The 27,299-nt window shown below is 41.9% G+C and overlaps 4 protein-coding genes across 12 annotated transcripts in view; 2 read left to right on the plus strand and 2 right to left on the minus strand.

Annotated features, from left to right (window-relative positions):
• The window catches only part of rapgef1b (Rap guanine nucleotide exchange factor (GEF) 1b), a 72,466-nt gene extending 69,437 nt beyond the window's left edge, over positions 1 to 3,029 (plus strand). For all 8 annotated transcript variants that reach the window (XM_071351795.1, XM_071351794.1, XM_071351791.1 and 5 more), the window contains 7 exons: positions 38 to 122; positions 283 to 377; positions 566 to 644; positions 865 to 966; positions 1,123 to 1,220; positions 1,350 to 1,478; positions 1,866 to 3,029. In XM_071351795.1, the coding sequence (XP_071207896.1) occupies positions 38 to 122; positions 283 to 377; positions 566 to 644; positions 865 to 966; positions 1,123 to 1,220; positions 1,350 to 1,478; positions 1,866 to 2,016 (739 nt within the window). In that variant the 3' untranslated portion in view covers positions 2,017 to 3,029. The remainder of the gene's footprint in view (positions 1 to 37; positions 123 to 282; positions 378 to 565; positions 645 to 864; positions 967 to 1,122; positions 1,221 to 1,349; positions 1,479 to 1,865) is intronic.
• A 213-nt stretch (positions 3,030 to 3,242) lies between these two features.
• Positions 3,243 to 11,814, minus strand: uck1 (uridine-cytidine kinase 1). The gene is made up of 7 exons (XM_071351800.1): positions 11,584 to 11,814; positions 10,511 to 10,670; positions 10,096 to 10,192; positions 8,099 to 8,241; positions 7,659 to 7,753; positions 7,403 to 7,451; positions 3,243 to 7,310 (listed from the first exon to the last, which is right to left on the minus strand). Exons 1-7 carry the CDS (start codon positions 11,668 to 11,670, stop codon positions 7,111 to 7,113), a joined length of 831 nt encoding a protein of 276 aa, XP_071207901.1. The 5' UTR covers positions 11,671 to 11,814; the 3' UTR covers positions 3,243 to 7,110.
• Positions 11,815 to 14,645: 2,831 nt separating this feature from the next.
• LOC139543452 (golgin subfamily A member 6-like protein 6) lies at positions 14,646 to 17,979 on the plus strand. Its single transcript, XM_071349552.1, has 2 exons — positions 14,646 to 16,719; positions 17,275 to 17,979. The coding sequence occupies exon 1, from the start codon at positions 14,646 to 14,648 to the stop codon at positions 16,662 to 16,664; it is 2,019 nt and encodes a 672-aa protein (XP_071205653.1). The 3' UTR covers positions 16,665 to 16,719; positions 17,275 to 17,979.
• Positions 17,980 to 20,479: 2,500 nt separating this feature from the next.
• LOC139544250 (high choriolytic enzyme 1-like) lies at positions 20,480 to 26,531 on the minus strand. 2 transcript variants are annotated; one of them, XM_071351162.1, is made up of 11 exons: positions 26,327 to 26,531; positions 26,117 to 26,182; positions 25,914 to 25,970; positions 25,701 to 25,769; positions 25,508 to 25,557; positions 23,420 to 23,501; positions 22,734 to 22,848; positions 22,376 to 22,548; positions 21,273 to 21,354; positions 20,859 to 20,980; positions 20,480 to 20,747 (listed from the first exon to the last, which is right to left on the minus strand). In XM_071351162.1, exons 1-11 carry the CDS (start codon positions 26,361 to 26,363, stop codon positions 20,743 to 20,745), a joined length of 858 nt encoding a protein of 285 aa, XP_071207263.1. In that variant the 5' UTR covers positions 26,364 to 26,531; the 3' UTR covers positions 20,480 to 20,742. The 2 variants fall into 2 exon arrangements, with proteins under 2 accessions (XP_071207263.1, XP_071207264.1); XM_071351163.1 differs by having other exon boundaries at positions 25,508 to 25,591; positions 26,327 to 26,493.
• Positions 26,532 to 27,299: the final 768 nt, after the last annotated feature.

Below are 27,299 nucleotides of genomic sequence, written 5' to 3' on the forward strand. Positions count from 1 at the left end.
TTTCTGTCATTAAGTGTTTTTGTGTGTGTGACCACAGGCCCGGAACCCTGCATGACTTCCGCAGCCATGAAATCGCCGATCAGCTCACGCTCCTGGATGCAGAACTTTTCTACAACATCGAGGTACCAGAGAGCCCTTTATACTGTCCTTGTTTTGCTTCCAATTCTCATTGTGCTCCAGTGATCTAACCCTATATCTCTCCCTCTTTCTCTGTCTCTCCTTAGATTCCTGAGGTGTTGGGGTTATTGACTATCCTAACTATATATCTCTGTCTCTGCTCAGATTCCTGAGGTGTTGCTTTGGGCCAAAGAACAGAACGAGGAAAAGAGTCCCAATCTGACTCAGTTCACAGAGCACTTTAACAATATGAGCTACTGGTGAGAGCTGGACCTGAGCCTATACTTACAGGCTGTCTATGCATTACATAACTCCCACTAGATAGACCTAATCACTCCTAAGTCACCTAGCTTTGCAATGGCTGTTCAACACCTCAAAATGGCAAAATAAATTACACACACAGTCTCACTTTCTCTCTCACAGAACACTGTTTGTGTTTGTCCTATAGGGTGCGCTCTCTAATCATTCAGCAGGAGAAAGGCCAGGACAGAGAGAAGCTGCTCCTCAAGTTCATTAAGATCATGAAGGTGACCAACCACAACATTCATACAACCACAGCTCTTCCTGTTAACTAAATATATATATTTTTTATTTAACCTTTATTTAACTAGGCAAGTCAGTTAAGAACAAATTCTTATTTACAATGATGGCCTACCCCGGCCAAACCCTAATATAACTTCCTATATCTAGTTAATGACTAACTCTCTGGACAACTGTTCTTATCCTATTTCTCCTCTTCTTATGTAGCACTTAAGAAAGTTGAACAATTTCAACTCGTACTTGGCAATACTGTCTGCCCTGGACTCAGCCCCCATCCGCAGACTGGAGTGGCAGAAACAGACATCAGAGGTGATTCAAACAGTAGTGTATTAAGTCTAACATACAGATATGTGATATAGGTATAGTAGATATCCACACTAAAATTGTTTAATTGTATTTTTATGGCATCTCTTTTTAATATACTATTGGTATAACACATTGTGACACACTGTTGGTCTCTCCCAGGGATTGGAGGAATACTGCACTTTGATTGACAGCTCGTCGTCTTTCCGAGTGTACCGGGCGGCTCTGGCCGACGTGGAGCCTCCATGCATCCCATACCTGTAAGTCTGTGTACACCTGAGGCGGGTGATTTTTCATCACATTGGGTTTTAGTCTACTCTTCATAGGACTGTCTGTCTTTATCTCTATTCTTCTCTCCTCTCTAAACTCATCCTCCTCTCTTCTCCCAGCGGTCTAATCTTGCAGGACCTGACCTTCGTCCACCTGGGGAACCCTGATCTCATCGATGGGAAGGTCAACTTCTCTAAGCGCTGGCAGCAGTTCAACATCCTGGACAGCATGAGGCGCTTCCAGCAAGAGTGAGTAGAAAGGTCATCCCAGGAGAAAAGCATCCACAAATCTCCAAACAGATAGAGCGCATGGTATAAATATGGTCTATTTCAGGGATGGCAACTGGCAGTGGCCCCCCCCTTTTGTAGGCTTGCGGAGCCACTGTGCTCCTCATGAGTTCAGATTTTTTTTGTGGCACCCATCAGTTGCCTTCCTTGGTCTATTTCATGTCAATCAATAAGACTACAATAGTCATCCCACGTGAGGTAAGCAGTGAACCAAATCTTAAATGAAAACCTTCATATTAACCCCCATACAACAGAAGGTGGACCATTTCCAGCGTTCATATTTATATGACTTATCCATAGGCATCTAGTTGATCAACTCGTTATGTCTGTGTTTCCGACCCACCCCAGGCATTATGAGCTGAAGCGTAACGACGACATTGTGTGCTTCTTCAACGACTTCAGCGACCACCTGGCCGAGGAGGCGCTGTGGGAGCTCTCACTGAAGATCAAGCCTCGAAACATCACCCGGAGGCGGACAGAGCGCGAAGAGAAGACCTAGGGGGTGTAGGGGCACGGCGTGGTGCCCAAACCCGGGACCAGGTCCCACCGAGGGACCACCACTGTGCTACAGACACTAACTCCACTTTACTATGGACGGACATTCAGACATACAGACAGACGGACGGAAAGGATAGATGGATGGACACAATCAGTTGGACCTAACTAACATGGGAAGAGTGACTGACTAGGGCCGGACCAGAGCACATACAGTAGGCTAGTATGGAGGAAAAGACTGGTTTTAAATGACTCTGCACTGCTCTGCTACACTGGGATATTATGGGGGTTTTATGATTGACATGGGATTTTCTCCACCCCGAACTGCTGTTGGCAGGGGAGAAACTCCTAGCCAATGGGAGGAGAGAGGAGAAAGACTTGTATAAGAGACGTCATGTAAGGAGGATGTGGAGATACCGCTCCCCGTCCTCTCCCATTTTCTCCTCCTCCCTACATAGTGTGTGCCACCATTGGGTCAGCCCCTACTGCCCCCCTCCCCTGACTTAACTTCCCTCCAACGTTGAAGGAAGATAAAGTTCCTTGTATCCATGGAATCGTCAGTATTCTGGACTGCAGTCTAGGGAATGGGAATCTGAGGGTTTGTAGAGGTGGACTGGACTTGTAGGAAGTGTATTTGGGATATTGTGTATTATTATTAATCATGTATGGTTGTGATGTATTATACAGTGCTCCTTTTGTTCTTAAAAAGGATGTTTATTATGCTATTAAGAGAAGCTCTCAGCTTCTACCCAAGTGCCATAATGTGCACTCTAAAAAGCAACACAACAAAAAAAACCAAAAAGAGAATGACTAGATGCTGTGATCTATGTATGTCATATTCAATCATTGTGTGCCATGTTTGAGTGAGAGAACTGCCAGTAGTGTGTGTGTGTGTGTGTGTGTGAGAGAGATCTGTGTTTGTCTGTCCATTGTGTGCTGTAGTTCTTCATTCTGATTCCTTTGGAATAATCCTGTCATCCTCATTACACTATGCAATAAAACTGCTCAGTTTCTATACATCAAGGCATCACTGTGTATCACCATCTTAAGAGGTTTGACAGACTATGCTGCTTATATGTTCCTTATGGGCAAAATCCCAACCAGATCGGCGCTCCTAACTTTGACTTTTGCATTATCATGCATTGATATCAATGGAAGTCTTGTTGCGCTCGCAAGTTAGGATTCAGCCCCAACTGGTCATTCTGGTTAGACAATAACAACCACAAGCCATTGATAGTGAATGTAATATTTTTAATATTTCTTAAATATCATGGTCATTGGAAAATGCTTTACAAAATAAAGGCAAGTTAAGGCATGAATTTACCTTGGCATCGAGGAATGATCCAACAAATATACAGTTCATGAAGCAAAGTCTAAAGAATACTTAAAATGTGATACATATTGAAATCCTTCATTTGTCTATAATATTCGATACATAATCTGATTTCTACATGTTTCAAGCATCTTGATACATGTTGCATTTATATATTTGTTCAGTATGAAACAAAGACAGTGAATCATGGTAGTACATGAAGTCTACTACATTACTAGTTATTCATTGTTGGCTGTGAAAGCCCAACAGCTAAAACACAATGTGCAAAGCCAAAATCAAAACAGACATTAACTTGAAACTAACAATAAAAGGACAGCTTTCCTTCCTTCATCTCACCCTCACTCCTATTTCAGCCACAGAGGTAGTCAAGCCACCGCAGGGTAAAACATAGAAGGCAGAGTGATTAAAAAGTGGAAGAGTTGTATTGTGTACCTGTGATTGCTCGGTTTCATTGATGCTTGCAATTTCAGTGGTATCTATTTCAGTAATATACTAATGAATCATTACTAATGTGTCAGACTCATTTTCCTCCAGACTTCCCTATTTGACTGGATGCTCTGCAGTCTGCAGGTGACAGGGGTGAGTTAAGGGCAGGCTAGTCTCTCCCAGACAATGTCTGTAAAAGCATCAACGCTCAAATCCAACACACCATATATATATATATATAACACATATTAATATATACATATTCACACATTAATATATACATATTCACACACATACATAGATTAATATACACACACAGAGCCTTCAAAGTATTCACACCCCGTGACTTTTTACACATTTTGTTAAAGCACGTGTCAAACTCATTCCACGGAGGGCTGAGTGTCTGCGGGTTTTTGCTCCTCCCTTGTACTTGATGAAATAAGACCACTGATTAGTAAGGAACTCCCCTCACCTGGTTGTCTTAACTGAAAGGAGAAACAAAAAAACAGCAGACACTAGGCCCTCCATGGAATGAGTTTGACAACCCTGTGTTACAGCCTAAATTTAAAATTGTGTCACTGGCCTACACACAATACAATACCCCATAATGTCAACGTTATGTCACCTGTTCAATCCAAGTATTCATCCCTGTTATGGCAACCCTAAATAAGTTCAGGAGTAAAAATGTACTTAAGTCACATACGTTGCATGGATTCATTGTGTGCAATAAGTGTCTAGTAGGATTTTTTTAATGACTACCTCCTCTCTGTACCCCACAGACCAAGGATGTTTTCCAATGCCTTGCCAAGGAGGGCACCTATTGGTAGATGGGTAAACATTTTAAAAGCAGACATTAAATATCATTTTGAGCATGGTGAAGTTATTAATTACACTTTGGATGGTGTACCGATACACCCAGTCACCACAAAGATACAGGCGTCCTTCCTAACTAAGTAGGCAGAGAGGAAGGAAACCGCTCAGGGATTTCACCATGGGGCCAATGGTGACTTTAAAACAGTTAGTTTAATGGCTGTGAAAGAAGAACTGAGGATGGGTCAACATTAGTTACTCCACAATACTAACCTAAATGAGAGGGAGAATAGAAGGAAGCCTGTGCAGAATAAAAATATTCCAAAACATGCATCCTGTTTGCAGTCAGGCACTAAAGTAAAACTGCTGCAAACAAATGAACTTTGTCTTGAATACAAAACATCATGTTTGGGGTAAATCCAACACAGCACATCACTCGGTACCACTATTCATACACTAAACAAAAACAAACGCAACATGTAAAGTGTTGGTCCCATGTTTCATGAGCTGAAATAAAAGATCTCAATGTGGTGTACAAATTTGTTTAAATCCCTTTTAGTAAACATTTCTCCTTTGCCAAGATAATCCATCCACATGACAGGTGTTGCATGTCAAGAAGCATGATCATTACACAGGTGCACCTTGTGCTGGGGATAATAAAATGCCACTCTAAAATGTGGTTTGGTCACAACACAATGCCACAGATGTCTCAAGTTGAGGGAGAGTGCAATTGGCATGCTGACTGCAGGAATGTCCAACAGAGCTGTTGCCAGAGAATTTAATGTTCATATCTCTACCATAAGAGTGGTTTTCTGACGTCAATGTTGTGAACAGAGTGCCTGATGGTGGCAGTGGGGTTATGGAATGGGCAGGCATAACCTACAGACAACAAACACAATTGCATTTTATCGATGGCAATTTGAATGCAGAGATACCGTGATGAGATCCTAAGGCCTGTTGTCATGCCATTCAACAGCCGCCATCACCTCATGTTTCAGCATGATAATGCATGGCCCTATGTCGCAACGATCTGTACATAATTCCTGGAAGCTGAAAATGTCCCAGTTCTTCCATGGCCTGCATATTCACCAGACATGTCACCCATTGAGCATGTTTGGGATGCTCTGGATCGAAGTGTACGACAACGTGTTCCTGCCCCCACCAATATCCAGCAACTTCACACAGCCATTGATGAGGAGTGGCACAACATTCCATAGGCCACAATCAACAGCCAACTCTATTCAAAGGAGATGTTGCGCTGCATGAGGCAAATGGTCACACCAGACACTGACTGGTTTTCTGATCCACGCCGCTACCTATTTTTTTAGGTATCTATGACCAACAGATGCATATCTGTATTCCCAGTTGTGAAATCCATAGATGAGGGCCTAATGAATTTATTTCAAATGACTGATTTCCTTATATGAACTGTAAATCCATCATCTTTAAAATTGTTGCATGTTACATTTATATTTTTGTTCAGTATATTTTCAAGCATATTGTGGCTGAATTATGTTATGGGTATGCTTGTCATTGGCAACAACTAGGGATTTTTTTTAGGACAAAATAAAAACTGAATAGAGCTAAGCACAGACAAAATCCTAGAGGAAAACCTGTTTTAGTCTGCTTTCCAACAGATATTGGGAGACAAATTCACCTTTTAGCAGGACAATAACTTTAAACAAGGCTAAATATTCACTAGTTGCTTACCAAAATGATATTGAATGTTCCTGAGTAGCCTAGTTATATTTGACTTAAATTGCTTAAATCTATGGCAAGACTTGAAAATTAATACTTATGTAAATGAGATTTCTGTATTTCATTTTCAATACACTTGTAAAAATGTCTAAACATGTTTTCACTTTGTCCTTTTGGGGTGTTGTGTGTAGAATTTAATAAATGTTGAATTCAGGCTGTAACAAATGTGGAATAAATCAAGGGGTATGAATGAATACTTTCTGTATAAACACAGTGTACAAAACATTAGGAACACCTGCTCTTTAAATGACACTGACCAGGTGAATCCAGGTAAAAACTATGATCCATTATTGATGTCACTTGTTAAATCCACTTCAATCAGTGTAGATGAAGGGGAGAAGACAGGTTAAAGAAGGATTTAAGCCTTGATGCAATTGAGATAGATTGTGTATGTGTGCCATTCAGAGGGTGAATGGGCAAGACAAAATATTTAAGTGCCTCTGAACGGGGTATGGTAGTAGGTGCCGGGCTCACTGGTTTAAGTGTGTCAAGAACTGCAACGCTGCTGGGTTTTTCAAGCTCAACAATTTCCCTTGTGTATCAAGAATGGTCCACCACCCAAAGGACATCCAGCCAATTTGGCACAACTGTAGGAAGCATTGGAGTCAACATGGGCCAGCATCCCTGTGGAATGCTTACAACACCTTGTAGAGTCCATGCTCCAATGAATTGAGGCTGTTCTGAGAGCAAAAGGGGGTGCAACTCAATATTAGGAAAGTGTATATAGAAGTAGACTGTCAGTCAGAGTAAACACGCACAGAGATGGCTGCCTCAGTGGGGGCGACTGCTCGGCTCCGGTAGGACCCTCTTCCCTAGGGGAAGGTTGGAGGTGGCGTTGTCCAGGTCCCCCTGCTCCGAGAAGGCCCGCTTGAAGCCACGGCTGTGCCCGTTCACCACTCCTCCATGCTGCCACTTACAGAGGTCCCCATTCAGGATGTCCTGGATGTGCTGCACGATGAGGTTGATGGCCACTGAGAATGAGAGGCAGATTAATAAGAGGGATATGGAGAGAGAGAGAGGGATATGGAGAGAGTCTATAGGCTTCATCAGTGCTATAACTTACCCATGTTGTCAACTCCTCTAGGAATAATCACATCTGCATATTTCTTGGTCTGGGGAAAAATAACTCAATGTAAATTTGGTAGCTAATGCTTTCAAAAGACTGCATTTAGAACAGAATATACATGTGACAAATTAGTCACAGTGTTAAATGTGTCATTTTAAGTGTCCATAATTAGCCCTATTAATAAAGAATGAAGTGTCCATTATCTGTTATCATCGGTCTATGGTATCGGTGTGTGGCTCTGCTGGACATTTACAGGTAAACAGAACTCCTCGAAGGCTGGCTTGACGAACGTGGTGTACTGGTTAAGGATCTGCTCCAGGTCTCTGTCCCTCTTCATGTCCCGCAGAACTGCAGGTCAAAATCACAACCAGGTCAGGACCAAGACAACAACCACAACCAGGTCAGGACCAAGACAACAACCACAACCAGGTCAGGACCAAGACAACAACCACAACCAGGTCAGGACCAAGACAACAACCACAACCAGGTTAGGACCAAGACAACAACCACAACCAGGTCAGGACCAAGACAACAACCACAACCAGGTCAGGACCAAGACAACAATCACAACCAGGTCAGGACCTAGACAAATGTGACAATTCAGTATATACATCAAATATGCTAGAGAAAAATGTGTGTATGCATAGTTGGTGCATCCCCTTGTTAAGAGTTAGTTGTGTTTGTCAGTAGTACCTCTGTGGGAAAGCCTGACATCAGAGTCAGTGTCCACGAAGAGCTTCATGTGAAACATGTCCCTCACTTCCTGAGAGTAGAATACCAGAATGCCCTCAAACAGAACCACATCAGCCGGGTACACCGTGATCCTGTCCTGCAGCCTGGAACACACGTACACACACATTAAGCACCAAATGTATAGTACACAGAGGTATTCTATAGACAGACTAACTGTCACCTGAATGCATGATTGGCATGTGTTAGTTCATCTGCAAATACAATGACATGTCTGAGGCTGCACACATCAGGATGATGAACGGCTGTTTGCGGTTAGTTCACACCCTTGAGCCAAATAAGCCAGAGTAGTAGGGTACTCTTCCCCAGCGAAAACTAAAGTGAAGCTTAAGAAATACAAAGAAGGCTCCCGAGTGGCGCTAGAGGCATCACTACAGACCCAGGTTCCGCTCTAGCGACTCCTTGTGGCGGGCCGGGCGCCTGCGGGCTGACCCAGTCGTCAGGTGAATGGTGTTTCCTCCGACACATTGGTGCGGCTGGCTTCCGGTTTAAGCGGGGGGTGTTAAGAAACGTGGTTTGGCGGGCCATGTTTCGGAGCCCATTGGGGAGTTGCAGCGATGAGACAAGATTGAAATTGGTTAGAAAAGGAGGAAAAAAATACAAATAGCTTGAGTCTGTAGTCTGGGCAGTGCGTAAAGTGGGGCTGACCCCATTTAGTCGACTTGGTGATTGATTGGCTGTATATATTTTTTTGTAGAGCAGTGGCAAATACATTTTTTAAATATATGGCACACGACACCTGTCTGATACACACCTGTCTCAGTGGACTAATCCATTGGAGACCACAGGGATGGCACACCAGTATCACCAGTAGTACATTTACCGTTAATTCCCATCATTTATAATTACAATGTTTGTTTTTGGTAGTTTCTGCTAAAGCTGTTTTTTTGTTAATGCATTCAATATATTATTATTACAGTCTTAGCGTTGTCATTGTAGGAGTGGACACGTTGTTTACAGAGTGCACAACCTAGGTTTATTTCTGAGTTGTCAATTTATTCATTGTCTTTTGTTTGGAGTGCTCCTGTCAATCTTGAGTAAGGACATGCACCTGGTAACTCAGAAGTAGGCCTAGGCTACCTGGCCTGCACGCAAATGTAGGCCTATAAATGTGCCTATTTAGGGATCTGATACTATTTCTGATTGTCTTAACTCACCATCACTGTGGAGCTTCTCAAAGTATTTTTTTCTTCACCTCAAACAGAAAGTAAATGAAGTCTGTTTTAACATCCATTGAGATAACCACTCAGCATGAAAGGCAAAAGAAAATGTCATCCTCTGATCGGTGGAAACGTCACAATATAGGCCTGCCTGATTATTTCTTACCCCCTGCGCAAAATAGCCTACAGCCTACATATAGTTTACTTTATTCAAACATAGGGTGCGTCTATCTAAGGAAAAATACATATTTTAAAATATCGACCAATTGATTGGTCGAAAGAACAGACGACTCTGTCGACCAAGATTTGTTTTACTCGGGAACTGCCCTAGTGTGCAGTGTGTCAGAAAACATGTAAGAGATTGCAGCTGACAACTCAGACAGAGGCACTCTGTAGCAGGACTGTATTCATTAGTCTGATTCCATTGCAAAACATTTGGTCTTTTGCAACAGTAACCGTTTACTTTAGGAACCAAACGGTACACAGACTAAACAAAAAGGGGAAAGACCTATCTGAATTAAAATTGTTTTTATTGCACAAAGTTTTCCATTTGGAGTAAACGCTTTCATTTGGAGTAAACGCTAAAACATTTTGCAATGGACTAATGCAATGAAATCAGACTAATGAATACACCTAGTTATTTTGGTTTTTCTTTTCAGTCAAGGGTCATCTATCTGGGCTCTGTGGAATGTGGGCATTTTTTTATCCCGTCTGTCTGAATTCAAGAATGGGATTTCTAACTCTGTTACACTGGGTCTGGATGGAATGTTTCCTTCTCACCTGGAATGCGTGACAAAGTCATATGTTGGCACCTCCACCACACTCCCCTCCACAATATCCTTCAGGGTTTGGTACATCAACTCGTTGTCAAAAGCGTCTGTAATAAACATTTCAAGGTTATTAACTCAATTACACTGTTCGGCCAGAACATTAGCTATTTATAATTCTAGCTAAGATTAATTAACCACTATGATGAACTAAATCCACGTTATCTAAGTGACTGATGGAGAGCTTATGTATTACAATACTTATATTATTACAATATTCATACAGGCCTGTAGTACATTTTACATTTAAGTTTTAGTCATTTAGCAGACGCTCTTATCAAGAACGACTTACAGGAGCAATTCAGGAATTCGAACCAGCAACCTTTCGGTCTAACACTCTTAACCGCTAAGCTACCTGCCACCCCTACCTGGGTGGTCAAAGTTGTACTGGCCCTTGAGTGCCTTGGCCTTCTGGTCAAGTGTCAAGACTCTGTAGAAACTGTCTTGGCTGACGATAGCAACTTTCCTCTGATGATGGTCCACCTTGTTCTGGCCCAGTAACTCCATGATTTTGGCACATACGGTAGACTAAAAAACAGACAGGTTTATTATTTCCTAGATTAGCACAATTTACCTAAATCTATCACATAGAAAGGGGTTGTGTATTTCAAGTTGTGAGTAGTTTCCATGAAGTGTGTGTAATATGCCATGTGAAAGACCTGTCACACGCAGAAAATGTATTGACATTTGGCATATTTTCAGTTTGATGAGGTTGGAGCAGAGAGCGGTAGTTGGCACATTTCAAAATAATCTCAGACAGAAAACAAGACACTAGTTGAATTGGTGGCAAGAGACATCCTGACAACCCCATCTCATTAGCGATGTCACATCACATCAAGAGTTATCCTATTCCTGCATGACAACCAAGCTAAGGCGCAATAATTCGAACTAGTTAGCTGCATACCATTAACGTTAGCTAGCTAACTTTAAGTGCCTTAAATGAATGAAAATAGACGCACGTCTTGGTACAGGGGCGTGTCTGCTCTCAGTTCGCGGGGAAACGAAAGCTAACGTTTGAGACTAATGTTACTGGTTGTTGACACGACCTAACGACCTAGGCGTTTGATGGTCAATTTGTTATCTGCAATGGCCGTGCAGCATTTACGGTGATATGGCCTCTACAGAAGTCAAGGCATTAATTATTCTTGCGCTTCGCAGAGCTGATGTGAAGAAGTTAAAGTGAGTTTGTGTTTACACAGGACCTTCCGCCCTCAATAATGTCAATGCGGAGCAATACGACTCCTTCAGCATTATTACAACATTTGAGAGACGCAAAGCGATGCGGTACAGAGCTCAATTTGGCCTCTACGTGCCTCCAGAGGCTCCGCGATTGCGTCACACCATCAATACGGCGCCCCCGACCACATTTTTGGATCAAGCATAAACTGGCTCTTACTAACCCATACAGCTAGATACGGTACACTAATTATTAGTTACCTACCTTGCCACTGGCAGTTCCTCCGCTAACACCAATCAGAAACGGACGGTGTCTTGGACGCTCCATCTCGAATGGTTTGATAGCAGTCATATCGGGCCAATTTGTCGATTAATAGCAGGCTTATCGTCGCTTGTTTAGAAAGCTTCCTTCTTGAAAGTTATATGGCAGACCACAAATTGCTGTACGGGGACTTCTTCTTTGATATTATGGCGGTCCGCAAACAAATTCTATTGGTGCATGCCGCCACCTACTGTTTTGGCTGTATATCTGGCCAAACAATTAACAAAATAAAACTGAACAAAAACAAAACTCGATGTACTCCTTTATTCCGATTCAACTGCCAACGCCTATCCCTACAGGCACCGGGGACAGAAAGAAAGAGCATCTTCGGACAGTATTATTTGCACTGAGCAGTGTAGACCTTGAAACCCAAAAACCTTTCAGCCGCAGATACTACTATGTCCAGTTTTTTAGTTCGTTTGTGCATTACAATTAATCACATGCGCGATAAACACCATATAATCCACCTTCTTCACAATCAGCCTATCAGTTTCCCTCAACTGTTGAACAATACTGAGTCTCCCCAGTCCACCTGCTTTACAAAACAATAAGATGTTCACGTTCATATGTGCGAGAACACTGACATCTCTTCCTTCAGAATTTTTTTTTTAAAAACTCATTAAATAAGTGTGTAAAAAATCTGTAATGTTGCAATTATACATTCAATTGGCCACCATGTCGTTTTTGTAATAATATTCTATTGCATAGGCATACTGGTTCTCTGAAGCATGCAGTAGAGGACTACAATGATTGCACTAGTGCATTTGAAAGAAAGTGGTCTTTTCGGGCCCAAATACACACAGGAGACCCCTCAGGAAATAAAAACAATTATATATATATATAGGAAATAAAAACAATCATAATATGCATCAAAGTCCATGCTTCTAAAGGGATGTACAATGATGATTATCAACCACTCAACAGTTGTTCAAGTGTTCATTTTCTAAATGTATTGTAGTATAGTTTCTAAAGAACCCTTGATTTCAGGGGGGGTACAACAAGAGTTACCATGGAATCTACTTTGAAATTACAATGTGTAATTTTTTAAACTTATGAATACATTTTTTTCTTGTTGTCCCAGAATGTTCACTTAGCAAAAAATATTTAATATCAACACAAAACTGATCGTGTGGACGAACAAAGGTCATTTTTACATAGTCCCATGTATCCCAAATGGCACTCTATTGTAGTACACTACGTAGATAATAGGGTGCCATTTTAGGACACAGTCCTAGAGACATCCTGGCTATCAGAGGACACCCACTCATGATGCATTACGGACAGTAGCTGTGAAGTGATACACATTGCTACAGTGTGGTTTTTACTATGTTTATGAGCTTACTAGTACTAAATATACTGTATTTCAAACATAGAACTGGATTAATTGGTTAACAGGCCTATGTGGCTCTGGTGTTTGCTGTCTGTCAGGGTGGGGGTGGTCTCCCATGGCACCACATTACATCACAATTGTGATGTCATAAATGATTGTATTCTGATATGATGACAGCCTAAATGGTTTGACATAGCGTTACTGTCACATTACGGCAACACTTACAAGTTCAATTCAGGGTCAAAATCATTTCTATATTTTTTATTGTTATTTTTGAAGTGATTGGTGGTAAGTAGTTGTGATTTAGTGTGAGTAGGCGTACTTTGTGACACAATTTAATTTAGATGATTTAAATAATATAATCATATTTTGAAGCCATATTGTACCTTTTTCAGGATTACTGTAATTGAAGGAACTATGGGAAAGTTCTCCTTCCCAAGGCTCATCATAAGAATGGTTAGAATCTCTTTTCTCTCACCACCCTCATAGTCAAAACTCCAGTGATTTAAAATCATCATTTTGACATATAGGCCTATGAGCTTTTCTAGGATTGAAAATAACAAGCTTGTATCACGATAACCTCATTACTGACTGCATGTTTGTCATCATTTTCATTTCTAGCCATGGGCAAAGCGGACCGCACAGGACGATTTCTGCACAGAAACTACTGAACTCCACAGGCCCAGAACACACCAGCCTCACAACTCCTCACAACTCCCCAGCCTTAATGTAAGTCCCATCTGCAGGCTAAATCTACGACCCACTAAAGTGGTTCAGACTAATCATGTATGGCCAAACAGTGTAAACTTTGTACTAACTACGGCTTGATCTAGTGTCAACATTATACCTTATTGATATTGTATATCAATGAAATACAATGGAAGGCACATAATAATCCAATGAGTAAAATAAAATATACCATATACCAACCTCAATATCCCTACTGCCCTAAAGGTGTGTAGGCAGGGCAAGGAGAAAACCGATTCAACCCAGAAGAAGAGGAAAAAGAAGAGGCTAAATGAGAAGGGAACCCAGGTTGAACTAGGCATGCGGGAAGATATCCATGACCTTGACCTCGCCCATTGGAGATTGGCCAGACAGACATGGAGAACTGAGCGAGGAAACATGAGGGAGATTAAGGCGCTGTATGGAGAAATATTTAGGCTGCACCAACTCTTGGAGGAGGTAACAAGAGCAGTTTTCTTTAATCAGACTTTCATATAAGTAGATATACTGTAGTTGCTTTAGATGTTCCCAATCCTGATACACAGAAATGAGATCTAAATATTGAAAAAAGAAGGCAAGAACAAAACTGCACACTGGAAGTATTCTGAGGAAGGTCTGCATTCTGCACTGGTAGTATTCTTAAGAAGGCCTGCGTTCTGCACTGGTAGTATTCTTAAGAAGGTCTACATTCTGCACTTGTAGTATTCTCAAGAAGGTCTGCATTCTGCACTGGTAGTATTCTTAGGAAGGTCTGCATTTTGCACTGGTTGTATTCTTAGGAAGGTCTGCATTCTTAGAATAAAGTTGAATTTTTTTTGAAGAATTTGAATAAATCCACAAGTGTGGACCTTCCCATTTTCCTAATAGGCAAATATACAGTAATAAAACATGTTTTCTCTATGATATTTATTACCCATACACATGTAAATGTTTTTAGATAGTAATATCAATGACCATCAAGCTATTAAGTAATAAAAATGTGTCTGTCATCATACAGATTGGGGTGGATAAAGGGGTGATCAAGCAGCGCTCCACCTCCTCCATTCTTCGTCCCGTCTCCCCGACACTGCCAGCTTTCCACAGGTACAACCTCCATAGGTACCTCACCAACAGCCAATCGGAGCCTGACCAGCATGCTGCCGGCACCCAGAAGGACCCATCTAAGAAACACTCAATCTTTCCCCCTCTGGACACACAGAGCTGCACCTCCCCTAAATGGCCTCCTTCTCAGTCCAAGAAGTCACATCCACACGCTTCACACCGATTTGCTGTCCCATCCCACCCCCTGGCTTCCGGCCCTCCTGCCCGGATGAGACAGACCCATCCGCATGTCCACCCCAGATCCTCATTGACTGGCCAGGCAAAGGTCAAGAAAGAGGTCTATAGGCCAGAAATTACATCGTCTGAGGAATTGTCTGAAGAAGTTCAACGGAGAGGTGCAGAAATTGCGAATATGTATAAAGCACAGCTGAAAGAGAGGATGGCCCAAAAGAGAAAGGACGAGATTCTGAAGAAAAGGGTAAACAACGATGACAAGAACGATGACACTGAGGCCTCCTGCTCCTCTGCAGTAGAACAATCCAATACCCCTGCCACAGCTGCCGAGCGCCCGGCCAGCCCAGACGCCACGCCAGTGGCCGCCCGAGAGGACACTCAGGGGGAAACCCAGCAGGACCTGGCAGACGTTGTGAATGTGCTCAAGAGGCAATCATCTGATCACCTGCCTGACAACGTTTGTGAGGAGTCACTCACATGGAAGTCCATTTACGAGGAGCTGTGCCCGCTCGCTCACAGGGTGAACACAGAAGCTGACTACATCAAGGCGCTCCGCGTCATCACTGAGAAGGCTGTGACTCCCTCGTGCTCGTCTGAGGATGATGTGTCTCAGAGTGTGAGTGAGGACACAAGTCAGGAGGGGAGTAGTGAAAGTGAGGAGAGCATGAGTGGACAACAGCAGAGATGTCTACACAGGGAACCTTATGGTGAGAGGGACAGGAAGGAGATTGATAGTGGTGAAATGGAAGGGAGATATGCAACCGCCAATGCAATGTCTGTGATGGTGAGCCGAGCGAGAGAAGAACTTAATGCCATGAGCTACGCAGACAGGATCAAATATTTCAAGGACGAGGCTAAGAGAAATGAAGAGATGATGAAGATTGAAAGGAGGAAGGAAAAAGACAGGGATGAAGAGCTCAACAAGTGGGAAAAGAGACAGAAGAAATTGAATGAGGAGGAAAGGAAAAGGACAAAAAATATGGAAAAAAACAAGTTAGAGGAGCAGAGGAAAAGGGAGAAGGCAGAGATGAAACTAAAGATCGAACATGAGAAAAAGAGACAAGAGCAAGAGAAAAAAGAAAGAAAGAAGCAGGAGATGCAACAGAAGGCCCGTGCAAAAGAAGAGAAAAAGAGGGCAGAGGAAGAGAAAAAGATGGAGAAAAAGAGGGCAGAGAAGTTGAAAAAGATTGAGAAACAGAGGATGGAGGAGGAGAGGAACAGGGAAAAGGAGAGAATGAAGGTGTTGGAGATGCAGCAAAAGGCACGAGAGAAAGAAGAGAAGAGGAGGAAAGAGGAACAGAAAAGGAGATTGAAGATACAGCAGGAACAAGAGAAGGAGGAACAGAAAAGAAGGACAAGGATACGGGACGAGGATAAGAAGAGAGCAGAGCTTCAAAGAATAAAAGATCACGAGGCCAGGTTCAAGATGGAGATGGAGAAACTGTATGAGAGAGAAGAGAGGAATGCACAGATTGAAAGAGAAAAGAGGCGTGCGCTGTGTCAGAAAAAAGGGCAGATACAGAGAGCAAAACAGGTGGTGGCATACGAGGTCACAGCGTCTACATCTGACGCCTCTGTGCGAAGGGAAGAGAGGGAGCCGCGTCCAGAGACCGCTCACGCACAGTCTGCGAAGAGGAGAACAAGGAAGAAGCAGAAGAAAGCGGCGGACGAGGCATTGACAACTTTTGAGTAGATGACAAAAGAAAGGGAGCAGACAAAAGAAGAAATGTACAAGTCAATGCTCCTAGGTATGTTAATAGATGTAAATAAACAAAAACCAATTCGTTTTTTTAAAGAGAAAAAAATAACAAAAAAACAAGAAAATAAGCAAAAGTAGGAAAAACTTATAAGGAAGCCAGGCATGAGTGTGAAGAGGAGGAAACATGAGAGAGGAGGAAGGGAGACCAGTGGTTTATCAGGAAGTAAGTAGGAGATATAGAATTCAAGTTCTGATGGTTAGACTCAGGAAGGACCATGGGATAAAAGGTAAATGAGATTAGCAGTAAAGAAGAGCTGTGGATCAAAAGAAAGTTATGGAAAACACAAAGGGGGAGGCAAGATAAACAGAGACCCAGAAAAAAGAGGTGAAAACATTTTATAAAAGAGTAATAGAGAGGAGATTGAACTAGAATTCCGATGGTCATATGGCCAAAATAACTATCTATATAACTAAGGATGAGCAGAAAAGGAGAAGACCAAGAGCACAGGAAAAAGAGCCAACAGACATGTCAAAAATAAATGAAGTCTGCCTCTTCTACTTCTCTTTTAAAGTTGCTTTGGTTTCCTTTTGTCCTCTTTCCAAGCCTGTTCAAGTCTGAGATAGATGAAAAGAGCAGCCAAAGAAACAGATCTGTTGAAGCATCAATTGGAAAGGATGGGAGGGTTGGAGGAGGAGCACAGCTGGATGACTACATTAGGTAAGTGTTTACTATCAACGCCTGTTCTCTGTAGACAACTGTATTAGTGTTGATAGACGTGCATTTATGCAATGTCTTTCAACTCAAACACTACAATTCCTGATCTCATGTGATTATTCACCTCATGTGAGTGGGCTTTCGGATGTTTTTTTCCTGAAACAGATTGTGGCATATGAGGTCACTTTATCTGTTGAAGCATCAATAGGAAAGGATGAAAGGGAGGGAGGCAGGAAGAGGAAAACACAGAAGAGCAGATGAGGTAAGTGCTTGGGCTTGTGATGAGAGGATAGCGGCTCCAGAACTGGGGTTCATGATTGAAAATTCTCAGACAAATGTATTACTGTGAATCCCATTCGTTCAATGACTGTTTGATTCATTCCTGACGGGATAATTGTTTTACAGGAGCACTCTATGTTCTGCTTCCATGTGGATTAACAGCATTGCTTTCATGAGCTACTGGAGGACACCATGGAGGAAGAGGGAGAGGGTCTATGATAGGCAGTTTGCCATGGCCCTAAATGGGCTTTTGGATGTTAATTCTTCCTGCTTTATATCATACAACTTTACAATAAAAATGAATTGCAAGCATCAGCCTTTTCTGTTTGATTGTGATCAGTGCAGTAGTAGTAAGATTGGTGTAAACCCAATGAATATTCTGGCCTTCTAGGCAGAGTTCCTCTGTCCAGTGTCAGTGTTCTTTTGCCAAGTGTCTGTGTTCTTTTGCCCATCTTAATCTTTTTATTGGCCATTCAGATATGCCTTTTTTTTTGCAACTCTGCCTAGAATGCCAGCATCCCGGAGTCACCTCTTCACTGTTGACGTCGAGACTGGTGTTTTGCAGGTACTATTTAATGAAGCTGCCAGTTGAGGCATCTATTTCTAAAACTAGACACTCTAATGTACTCTTGCTCAGTTGTGCACCGGGGCCTCCCACTCTTTCTATTCTGGTTATTGCCAGTTTGCACTGTTCTGTGGAATAGTACACAGCGTTGTACGAGATCTTCAGTTTCTTGGCAATTTCTTGCACGGAATAGCCTTAATTTCTCAGAACAAGAATAGACTGACGAGTTTCAGAATAAAGTTCTTTGCTTCTGGCAATTTTGAGCCTGAAATCAAACCCACAAATGCTGATGCTCCAGATACCCAACCAGTCTAAAGGCCAGTTTTATTGCTTCTTTAATCAGAACAGTTTTCAGCTGTGCTAACGTAATTGCAAAAGGGTTTTCTAATGATCAATTAGCCTTTTAAAATGATACATTTGGATTAGCTAACAATGTGCCATTGGAACGCAGAAGTTATGGTTGCTGATAATGGGCCTTAGTACAACTATGTACAGTTGAAGTCGGAAGATTACGTACACTTAGGTTGGAGTCATTAAAACTCGTTATTTCAACCGCTCCACAAATTTCTTGTTAACAAACTATAGTTTTAGCAAGTCGGTTAGGACACCTACTGTGTGCATGACACAAGTCATTTTTCCAACAATTGTTTACAAACGGATTATTTCACAATTCCAGTGGGTCAGAAGTTTACATACACTAAGTTGACTGTGCCTTTAATAAACAGCTTCAAAAATTCCAGAAAATGATGTCATGGCTTTAGAAGCTTCTGATAAGCTAATTGACATCATTTTAGTCAATTGGAGGTGTACCTGTGGATATATTTCAAGGCCTACCTTGAAACTCAGTGCATCTTTGCTTGACATCATGGGAAAATCAATTGTGGGCCTCCACAAGTCTGGTTCATCCTTGGGAGTAATTTCGAAACACCTGAAGGTACCACGTTCATCTGTACAAGCAATAGTATGCAAATACAAACACCATGGGACCACGCAGCTGTCATACCGCTCAGGAAGGAGACGCGTTCTGTCTCCTAGAGATGAGCGTACTTTGGTGTAAAAAGTGAAAATCAATCCCAGAACAACAGCAAAGGACCATGTGAAAATGCTGGAGGAAACATGTACAAAGTATCTATATCCACAGTAAAACGAGTCCTATCTCAACATAACCTGAAAGGCCGCTCAGCAAGGAAGAAGCCACTGCTCCAAAACCGCCATAAAAAAGCCAGACTACGGTTTGCAACTGCACATGGGGACAAAGACTGTACTTTTTAAAGAAGTCTTCTGCTCTGATGAAACAAAAATAAACAGAAAAAAAGTACGTGGATATATTGAAGCAACATCTCAACACATCAGTCAGGAAGTTAAAGCTTGGTCGCAAATGGGTCTTCCAAATGGACAATGACCACGAGCATACTTCCAAAGTTGTGGCAAAATGGCTTAAGGACAACAAAGTCAAGGTTGGAGTGGCCATCACAAAGCCCTGCCTTCAATCCTAAAGAAAATTTGTGTGCAGAACTGAAAAAGCATGTGCGAGCAAGCAAACCTGACTCAGTTACAACAGTTCTGTCAGGAGGAATGGGCCAAAATTCATCCAATTTATTGTGGGAAGCTTGTGGAAGGCTACCCAAAATGTTTGACTCAAGTTAAATAATTTAAAGGCAATGCTACCAAATACTAATTGAGTGTATGTAAACTTCTGACCCACTGGGAACGTGAAGAAATAAAAACTGAAATTAATCTTGATTATTCTGACATTTCATTCTTAAAATATAGTGGTGATCCTAACTGACCTAAGACAGGGAATTTTTACTAGGATTAAATGTCAGGAATTTTTTAAAACTGAATTTAAATGTATTTGGCTAAGGTGTATGTAAACTTCCGACATCAACTGTAGATAATCTACTAAAAATCTGCCTTTTCCAGCTACAATAGTTTCCATTGTCTACACTCTCTGATGAAGTTGATATTTTAATGGACAAAAAGGCTTTCAAAAACAAGGACATTTCTAAGTGACCACGAACTTTTGCTGTCTAAGTCCTGTGTTACAGCATCATCGTTTTTAAATAATTTGTTGCCTAGCTAGTCAGCCAAATGTTATACCTTAATCACCATTAATTTAGGTCGTCTCTCCTGCTATGCTAGATCTACTTCATCTCTGATCCAACCTTGGGATGTATGATGAGCATAGCTGAGAAGGTCCATTATAGAATGAAATAGAACACTGCAAGAAACATCACACTGACTGGATTCTTTTCAGTCTAGGTCATTTTATTTATTTCCAAGACAAGTGCAGTGGAATAGGCCTAATTCAAGGCAGCAAGAGCACACAGGACAAATTAAACTACTGCCTGCTGCTGAACACACGTATAATACATCAGAAAGCTTTAAGGGACTAGTTCAACTTATTCATTGTTGAGAAGTTAAAATGTCAGTGCCATTTGTGTTGGAATCTTCAGTCGACAGCAGCGGTGCTGAAATCTTCGATGGTGTAATAAATGCTAAACTGTGCATTGTTATTCTGTGAAAGACAGGACATGAACATGGTTAGAATACAGCGCGAGAATGACTGCATTTACAAAGGCAGCCCAACTCTGATATTTTTCCTGTCTCTGTGTGTGCATGTCTTTACCACATTGATAGAGTTTGTTAAGACGTGTTATGTCCAGGGGGCTCAGGTGATTTCTCTGTCCAATCTGGACTCCACTCTTCTTGGAGCCAATAGTGGGGTTCCGGTTTGATGAGAAGTAGTATCTGCCAGGAGAAACCCAACAATGGGGGATTAGAGGACTTGCTACTTTAACACAAGGACTGCGTCACAATGCCACCCTATTCCCAATATAGTGCACATAGTTTGACCAGAGCCCAGGTAAAAAATAGTGACCTAAATAGGGATCCACTTGGTAAGCACCGGGAAATGTTACTGGAGCTGGATACTGTACACAGGCCCAGTAAAACTAATATATACTTATTGCTATCAGTTTAAAAACAAGGTGAGTAAAATTAGGACTTTAGTGGGAATAAGGAGGAGAGGAGTGTGACTGACGTTCCGTAGTGCATTATGGAGTCGTAGTCATAGGGCAGGTCCTGAGTGTCTCCTTTCTTCACCACAAAGTTCTTTGCTTTTCCTGGAAGACAGTTACAAGAGGTAGATTGTGTGACTGGTGGATGCTACTGGGTCTGAATGTGATATAGGGGAATGAAAATGTAGACAAGTTGTTGAGATGGAAACCATTAAGTTGAACCTCTAGCAGGAGGAAACTACACAATTCAAGGCATGAATATTGCATCTTACCCAATGAACTCCATAGCAGGTGGTAACATAAAACAGCCTACCAGTTCAAGAGCTTACATGTTACCCCATTACGGGCAGTAACTGTAGATGACAAGGTAGCGTTATCCATGTCAGGGGAATATAGCGAAACAAGGTCCAGCATTCACGTCAGGGGAACAAAGCAGGGGTGAAACTTAGGTGCAAATCAATACGATATGTGGCTCTGTTCACGCCAGGGACAATGAGTTGACCTCAGTTAAACTCCACAGAATAGCATTTCCATGTGTTGCACTCGCATTCAGTAGTCTATGAATTACATAAGTCTGCACAGTATTGGCATCAAACACAAGAACACTCATGGTTCCTGATGTGAGATTCTCTGGTGTTTACAGAACTGGTGCTGTGAGATTAGGATATCAGGACCTGCTTAGACAAAGCAATTTTAACAGTAAAGCAAAGGGTCACAATGTATGGGGCCATTAATGGCTCCAGTATTTCCGTTATATTAAGTACATGAATGGAACGTTAATGCATAAATGTATGTAAGCCTGTATTCTTATTTTAAACTAATGTCGTTCTGTCCTTGTGCTGTACTGTCTATTAAATGTTATATAGCGTTTCATGTTGTGTGGACCCCAGGAAGAGTAGCTGCTGCTTAGGCAGTACCTAATAAAATACTAAATGTCTAAATACTAAATAGTTATTCTATACGGTCTTCACTCCAGACCACAAAAAGCTGAATCTGGTATGTTAGTGTTGGGCTGGTACAAAAGCTTACACACTGCAGCGCTCCATGGGATAAATTGACCAGCCCAGCCCCTGATCCACAAGCAATGCCCGTGAGGTGGTGTAGTATGTTTGTTGGTGCGAGTTACCTGGGACCACATTGTCCCACTGTATGGTGACGTATTGGTCACGGTCAGGCCGTGTGTGTTCGTGGTGCAGGCCCAGGGCATGCATCAGCTCATGACACAGGTTCCCCACATTGCAGGCTCTACCGAAGTACAGAGGCTGGGCCCCACCCTGAAGTCCTACATACGAAGCACAGCTAGAGTTAAGTGAAGAATGAGAAAAAGGTGAGAGAAGGGGGAGGAGAGAAATGAAGGAAAAATAGGGGATGACAGGAAGAGGGGAAAAAATAGAAGATTGAACAGAGGAAAAGGAAGGAGAGGTTGTGAGTTAACTAAACTGCTGGGAAGGAGAGAATGTGTTTTTGTGCCCACTTGGACTCACCCTGTCCCAGAGATGAACTCGATGTAGTTAATCTCATTGGTGTATTCGTGGAAGCGGATACACGTCTGGTCTGAAATGAGCTTGAACGCTGCTAGTATGGTTCTCTTTCTGTCCACTGTGTGGATCAAAGACAATCTACCATTAGACGGTGCATACCATTCCCACCAGCGGTGTAAAGTACTTAAGTAGTTTTGGGTATCTGTGCTTTTCCTTCACTACATTCCTAAAGAAAAGAATGTACTTTTTACTCCATACATTTCACCTGACACCCAAAAGTACTCGTTACATTTTGAATGCTTAGCAGTACAGGAAAATGGTCCAATTCACACACTTAAGAAAACACATGGTCATCCCTTCTGTCTCTGATCTGGCAGACTCACAAAACACAAGTGCATCTTTTGGAAATGATGTCTGAGTGTTGAGTATGCCCCCGGCTATCCACTCGTTTTAAAACAAGAAAATGATGCCGCCTGCTTTGCTTAATAGAAGGAATTTGAAACTTAAGTATATTTAGAACCAAATACTTTTACTCAAGTAGTATTTTACTGGGTGACTTACTTGAGTAACGTTTTTTTAAGGTATCTATACTTTTACTCAAGTATGACAATTGGGTACTTTTCCCACCACTGAATTAAAAAACATCTAGTGTTACAGTGTTCATCTCTCCTACTGTATTCGACACTGACCGAGACCATCGTTGATCTTGTAGGGGATAGAAGTGACGCCTTCTTTCTCTGGCCAAAGTGACTTCACAGCTAATCGGTCTTCCTGTAGGACAAATCAACACCTCGTCTTAAATCCAGCTGTCGCTCGAGTATAGGCCTCAGATATTAATTCATTCAATTATTTCTGCGTTTCCAGAAATTATTTCTTAATTATGAATTAGAAACCTTTTCAGTGTCAACTTAAATGACTAAAACCAGATTAACTATATAGAAAAGGTAACGGAGCAATATACACAGTGTACAAAACATAAGGAACACCTGCTCTTTCCATGACAGACTGACCAAGTGAAGGCTTTGATCCTTATTGAGGCCACCTGTTAAATCCACTTCAAATCAGTGTATATGAAGGGTAGGACCAGGTTAAAAGGAGGCTGGTTAAGCCTTGAGACATGGATCGTGTATCTGTGCCATTCAGAGGGGGAATGGGCAAGACAAAAACATTTAAGTACGTTTGAACAGGGTATGGTAGTAGGCGCTAGATTCATCAATTTGAGTGTCAAGAACTGCAACGTTGCTGGGTTTTCCGTGTCTCAAGGATGGACCACCACCCAAAGGACATCCGGCCAACGGCAGGCCAATGATCGAAAACGGGTCATTTATGATAGAGGACAAAGGAGGCTGACACGAATTGTGCCGAGCAACAGTTAATCAACTGACAGTCAAGTATAACATTGATGCCCAAAGACCCATAAAATATTTCACAACTTGTAGTACCTTGACACGAATGGGGTATGACACCCAAAACCTTACAGAATTCCACCAAGAAACTGTGGTTGCAGTGAGCTAAGAAACACTGGCGATTTGGAAAAACGTTGTCTGGTCTGATGAATACCGGTTCTTGACGTTTCACCTTTGATGGGATGACTAGGTTATGGAGAAACCCACGAGTACATGCATCTATCATGCCACTTGTCAACATTGCAGGCTGGTGAGTGGTGGTGGTGTCTTGCTGTGGGGTGCATTTTCATGGCACAAATTGGGCCCCATGATTTAAGTGGAGCAACGTTTGAATGCCACAGGATATCTCAACAGCATTGAAAAGCTGGTGCATCCCTTCATAGCAGCAGAGTATCCATCTACAAATATATATTTTTTCAGCATGATAATGCACCATCTCCGAAGGCTAGGATTGTCTAGGAACGGTTCCACGAACATGACAGTGAATTTAGCTTACTGCAGTGGCCTGACCAGTCAACAGATCTCAATCCAATTACGCATCTGTGGGATGAGATGGAACAAGTCATTTCAGAGTAGAGATCCACTACCAGCCAACTTGGCAGAACGGTGGGAAGCATTGGCGAAATCATGGGAACAGCATTCCTGTGGAACACTCTGACAACCTTGTAGAGTCCATGCCCCGACAAATAGAGGCTGTTCTAAGGGCAAAAGGGGGTGCATCTCAATATTAGGAAGGTGTTCCTAGTGTTTTGTACACTCAGAATATATTTTTTATAAGATGTGATAACTAATAATCACCAAAATATATTCTAAAAAACACATTCTGGGAGAATCTAAAATGGCATGAATTGATTTTATAATGATTGAGTCACTCAGAGCATAAGAACAAGCAATATGCCTTGGGAAAATGTGTTTACACTGGCCTACACATAGTACCCCTTAATGTCAAAGTGGAATTATTTTTCCATTTGAACACTAATTATAAATGAAAAGCTAAAACATCTTGAGTCAATAAATATTCAACCCTTCGTTATGGCAAGCCTAAATAAGTTCAGGAGGAAAAATGTGCTGAACAAGTCAACTATGTGCATTGACTTACTGTGCAATAGTTTCCAGCATGATTTTTGAATGACTACCTCATAACTGTACCCCATGCATACCATTATCTTTAAGGTCCTTCAGGTCGAGTAGTGAATTACAAACTTACCCGTAGAGTAAATTCAAATGTAATTTTAGTCAACATTCTGTCTTGAACGATTGTCCAGTCATTAGTTTCAGGCTGTGTATACCAGAAGTTGGTATCACAGTTTGATTGATTCATCATCCTAAAACACAGTAACAGGACCTAGGCAATAGGGATCATAGACTCACCGAAATCATAATGTCTCCCTCCACAATAGCAATGTCGAACTGTAAGTCCTCTGTAACAGAGACAGAGGGTCTGAAACAACCACACTGACATGACATGTACGGGTTACAAGTCACTACCTCCAGTGCCATTAATAAAGTCCAAACCTCATGATAGAGGTCCAGGATAGTGCACTTCATCTAATGAATGTGTTACCTTCTCTGGTTTCAGCCATTTTAACCCAGTCATTTTGTCTGTAACGTGGCCCCATTGAGGCAGTAGAATCTAAAGGGAATTGTTAACATTAAACACATTTTGCAATATTTTATTTTTGATAGATAAGGCACGAACTTCAAGAAAACCAATGGAATTGTTTCTTTAGGCCCATCACGCCAAGAGATTGACCTGAGAATCACAGTAGAGGCCTACCTGTGGCAGTTAAAGTCACGTTTGTAGAATTGTTGATGGGATTTGTAGAATTGTCCACTGAAATACAGAAAGAAAATATTATAAAGAGGAACAGAACAACAGTTTTGCAGTGGGGCTGGCCTACATGAAATAACAATGGAAGAGGCCTGGCTTTCAGCCTGTCACCTAACGAAATGACTGGTCCCCAATGCAGCCCTGCTTACCTGTGGCAGGGAAAGCAGAATTTGAAGTAGTAGCATTTGTGAAATTGGCAATGGGAACACTGCCCACTGAAATACACAAGGGTAACATAATACATGTTACATAATAACATGGTGAACCAATTAGCTACCGCAGTGAGACTGGCCTGGCCTACCTCAAATGGAAAACAGTCAAAAAATAGGATGTCACGAAAACAAAATGACTGGTCCTACCTTGGACAAACCAGATGAGAATCAAAAACCAAACCATGTTGCAACAACGATTGTCGCCCAAGATTTGTGAGAAAACAACCAAAGAAACAGCACAAACAAATGTGTGCAATAGCTCTCCTTCCAGTCAAATAGTGGGCAGGGCAGCAATCACAAAAGAACAGGTGTATTCTCCTTCTTCTCCTTCTTCTTCTTCTTCTTCTACGGTGAGGTTTAAAGACGGTTGGCATCCAATATGTTGCATTATCGCCCTCTACTGAACTATAGTATGAATCCATTACCTTTGTGATACTATATATTATATATATTTAATGACTCTACCAACTAACCCTACACTCATTAAAACCCATCACCTTATTCCACTACTTTAACCCTGTCTTATCCTACCCCAGGTCAACGACCCAAGAGGGCGAGACACTACTACTCAACACACCCTGTAACTCTTCTGAAATCGAATCTCGTACCCCCAAGTACTTCTCTGCAGCTGCCACCACAACATCTATTTTCTATGACTTACGTGTCATCTCTGCGGTACAGCTGATAACAATTGCTATGAATGCTAAGCCAACCTCACTGAAACATATATCACTCATTGGCCTATCCCTTTGTTCTGGCAAAGATCTACTATTCACAGGGATCCTCTCAGAATCCCTCACCCTTAATCCACCCTCCACTACCTTCTTCACTTCCTCTGCATACAACATCTTCTGCATTACAGTGACCCTGGCCACCTCAACCTGCCTCTGTCACACCAGACACCTCCACTTAGGGTTACCTTCACCGACTCAATGGCACCCACCATCTTTTCCACCCAACTTGAAACCGACCATGGATCAGACAAAAGGCCTGGTTCCACCTTCTTCAAAAATCTTACTCCCACTTAACCAATCGTATCTTTATCATAACTATGGCCATCAATGGAAGGCTTGGGCTCCAAGCGCCTCACAACACTTTCTACCCCTTCCATTTCACCTCC

This window comes from Salvelinus alpinus, chromosome 18 (assembly GCF_045679555.1).
Source record: "Salvelinus alpinus chromosome 18, SLU_Salpinus.1, whole genome shotgun sequence".
In the NCBI taxonomy this organism is placed as follows: Eukaryota; Metazoa; Chordata; class Actinopteri; order Salmoniformes; family Salmonidae; genus Salvelinus; species Salvelinus alpinus.

Coding starts and splice junctions, on each gene's coding strand:
- uck1 (XM_071351800.1), bottom strand. CDS start 11,670: ATGACTGCTATCAAACCATTCGAGATGGAGCGTCCAAGACACCGTCCG. Junction 8,242..10,095: donor GACTTTGTCACGCATTCCAG/GTGAGAAGGAAA, acceptor CGTGTGTTCCAG/GCTGCAGGACAGGATCACGG. Junction 7,452..7,658: donor TCGAGGAGTTCTGTTTACCT/GTAAATGTCCAG, acceptor ATTTTTCCCCAG/ACCAAGAAATATGCAGATGT.
- LOC139543452 (XM_071349552.1), top strand. CDS start 14,646: ATGACCATCAAGCTATTAAGTAATAAAAATGTGTCTGTCATCATACAG.
- LOC139544250 (XM_071351162.1), bottom strand. CDS start 26,363: ATGGTTTGGTTTTTGATTCTCATCTGGTTTGTCCAAG. Junction 26,183..26,326: donor TCTCATCTGGTTTGTCCAAG/GTAGGACCAGTC, acceptor TGTGTATTTCAG/TGGGCAGTGTTCCCATTGCC. Junction 25,558..25,700: donor AATGGCTGAAACCAGAGAAG/GTAACACATTCA, acceptor TCTCTGTTACAG/AGGACTTACAGTTCGACATT.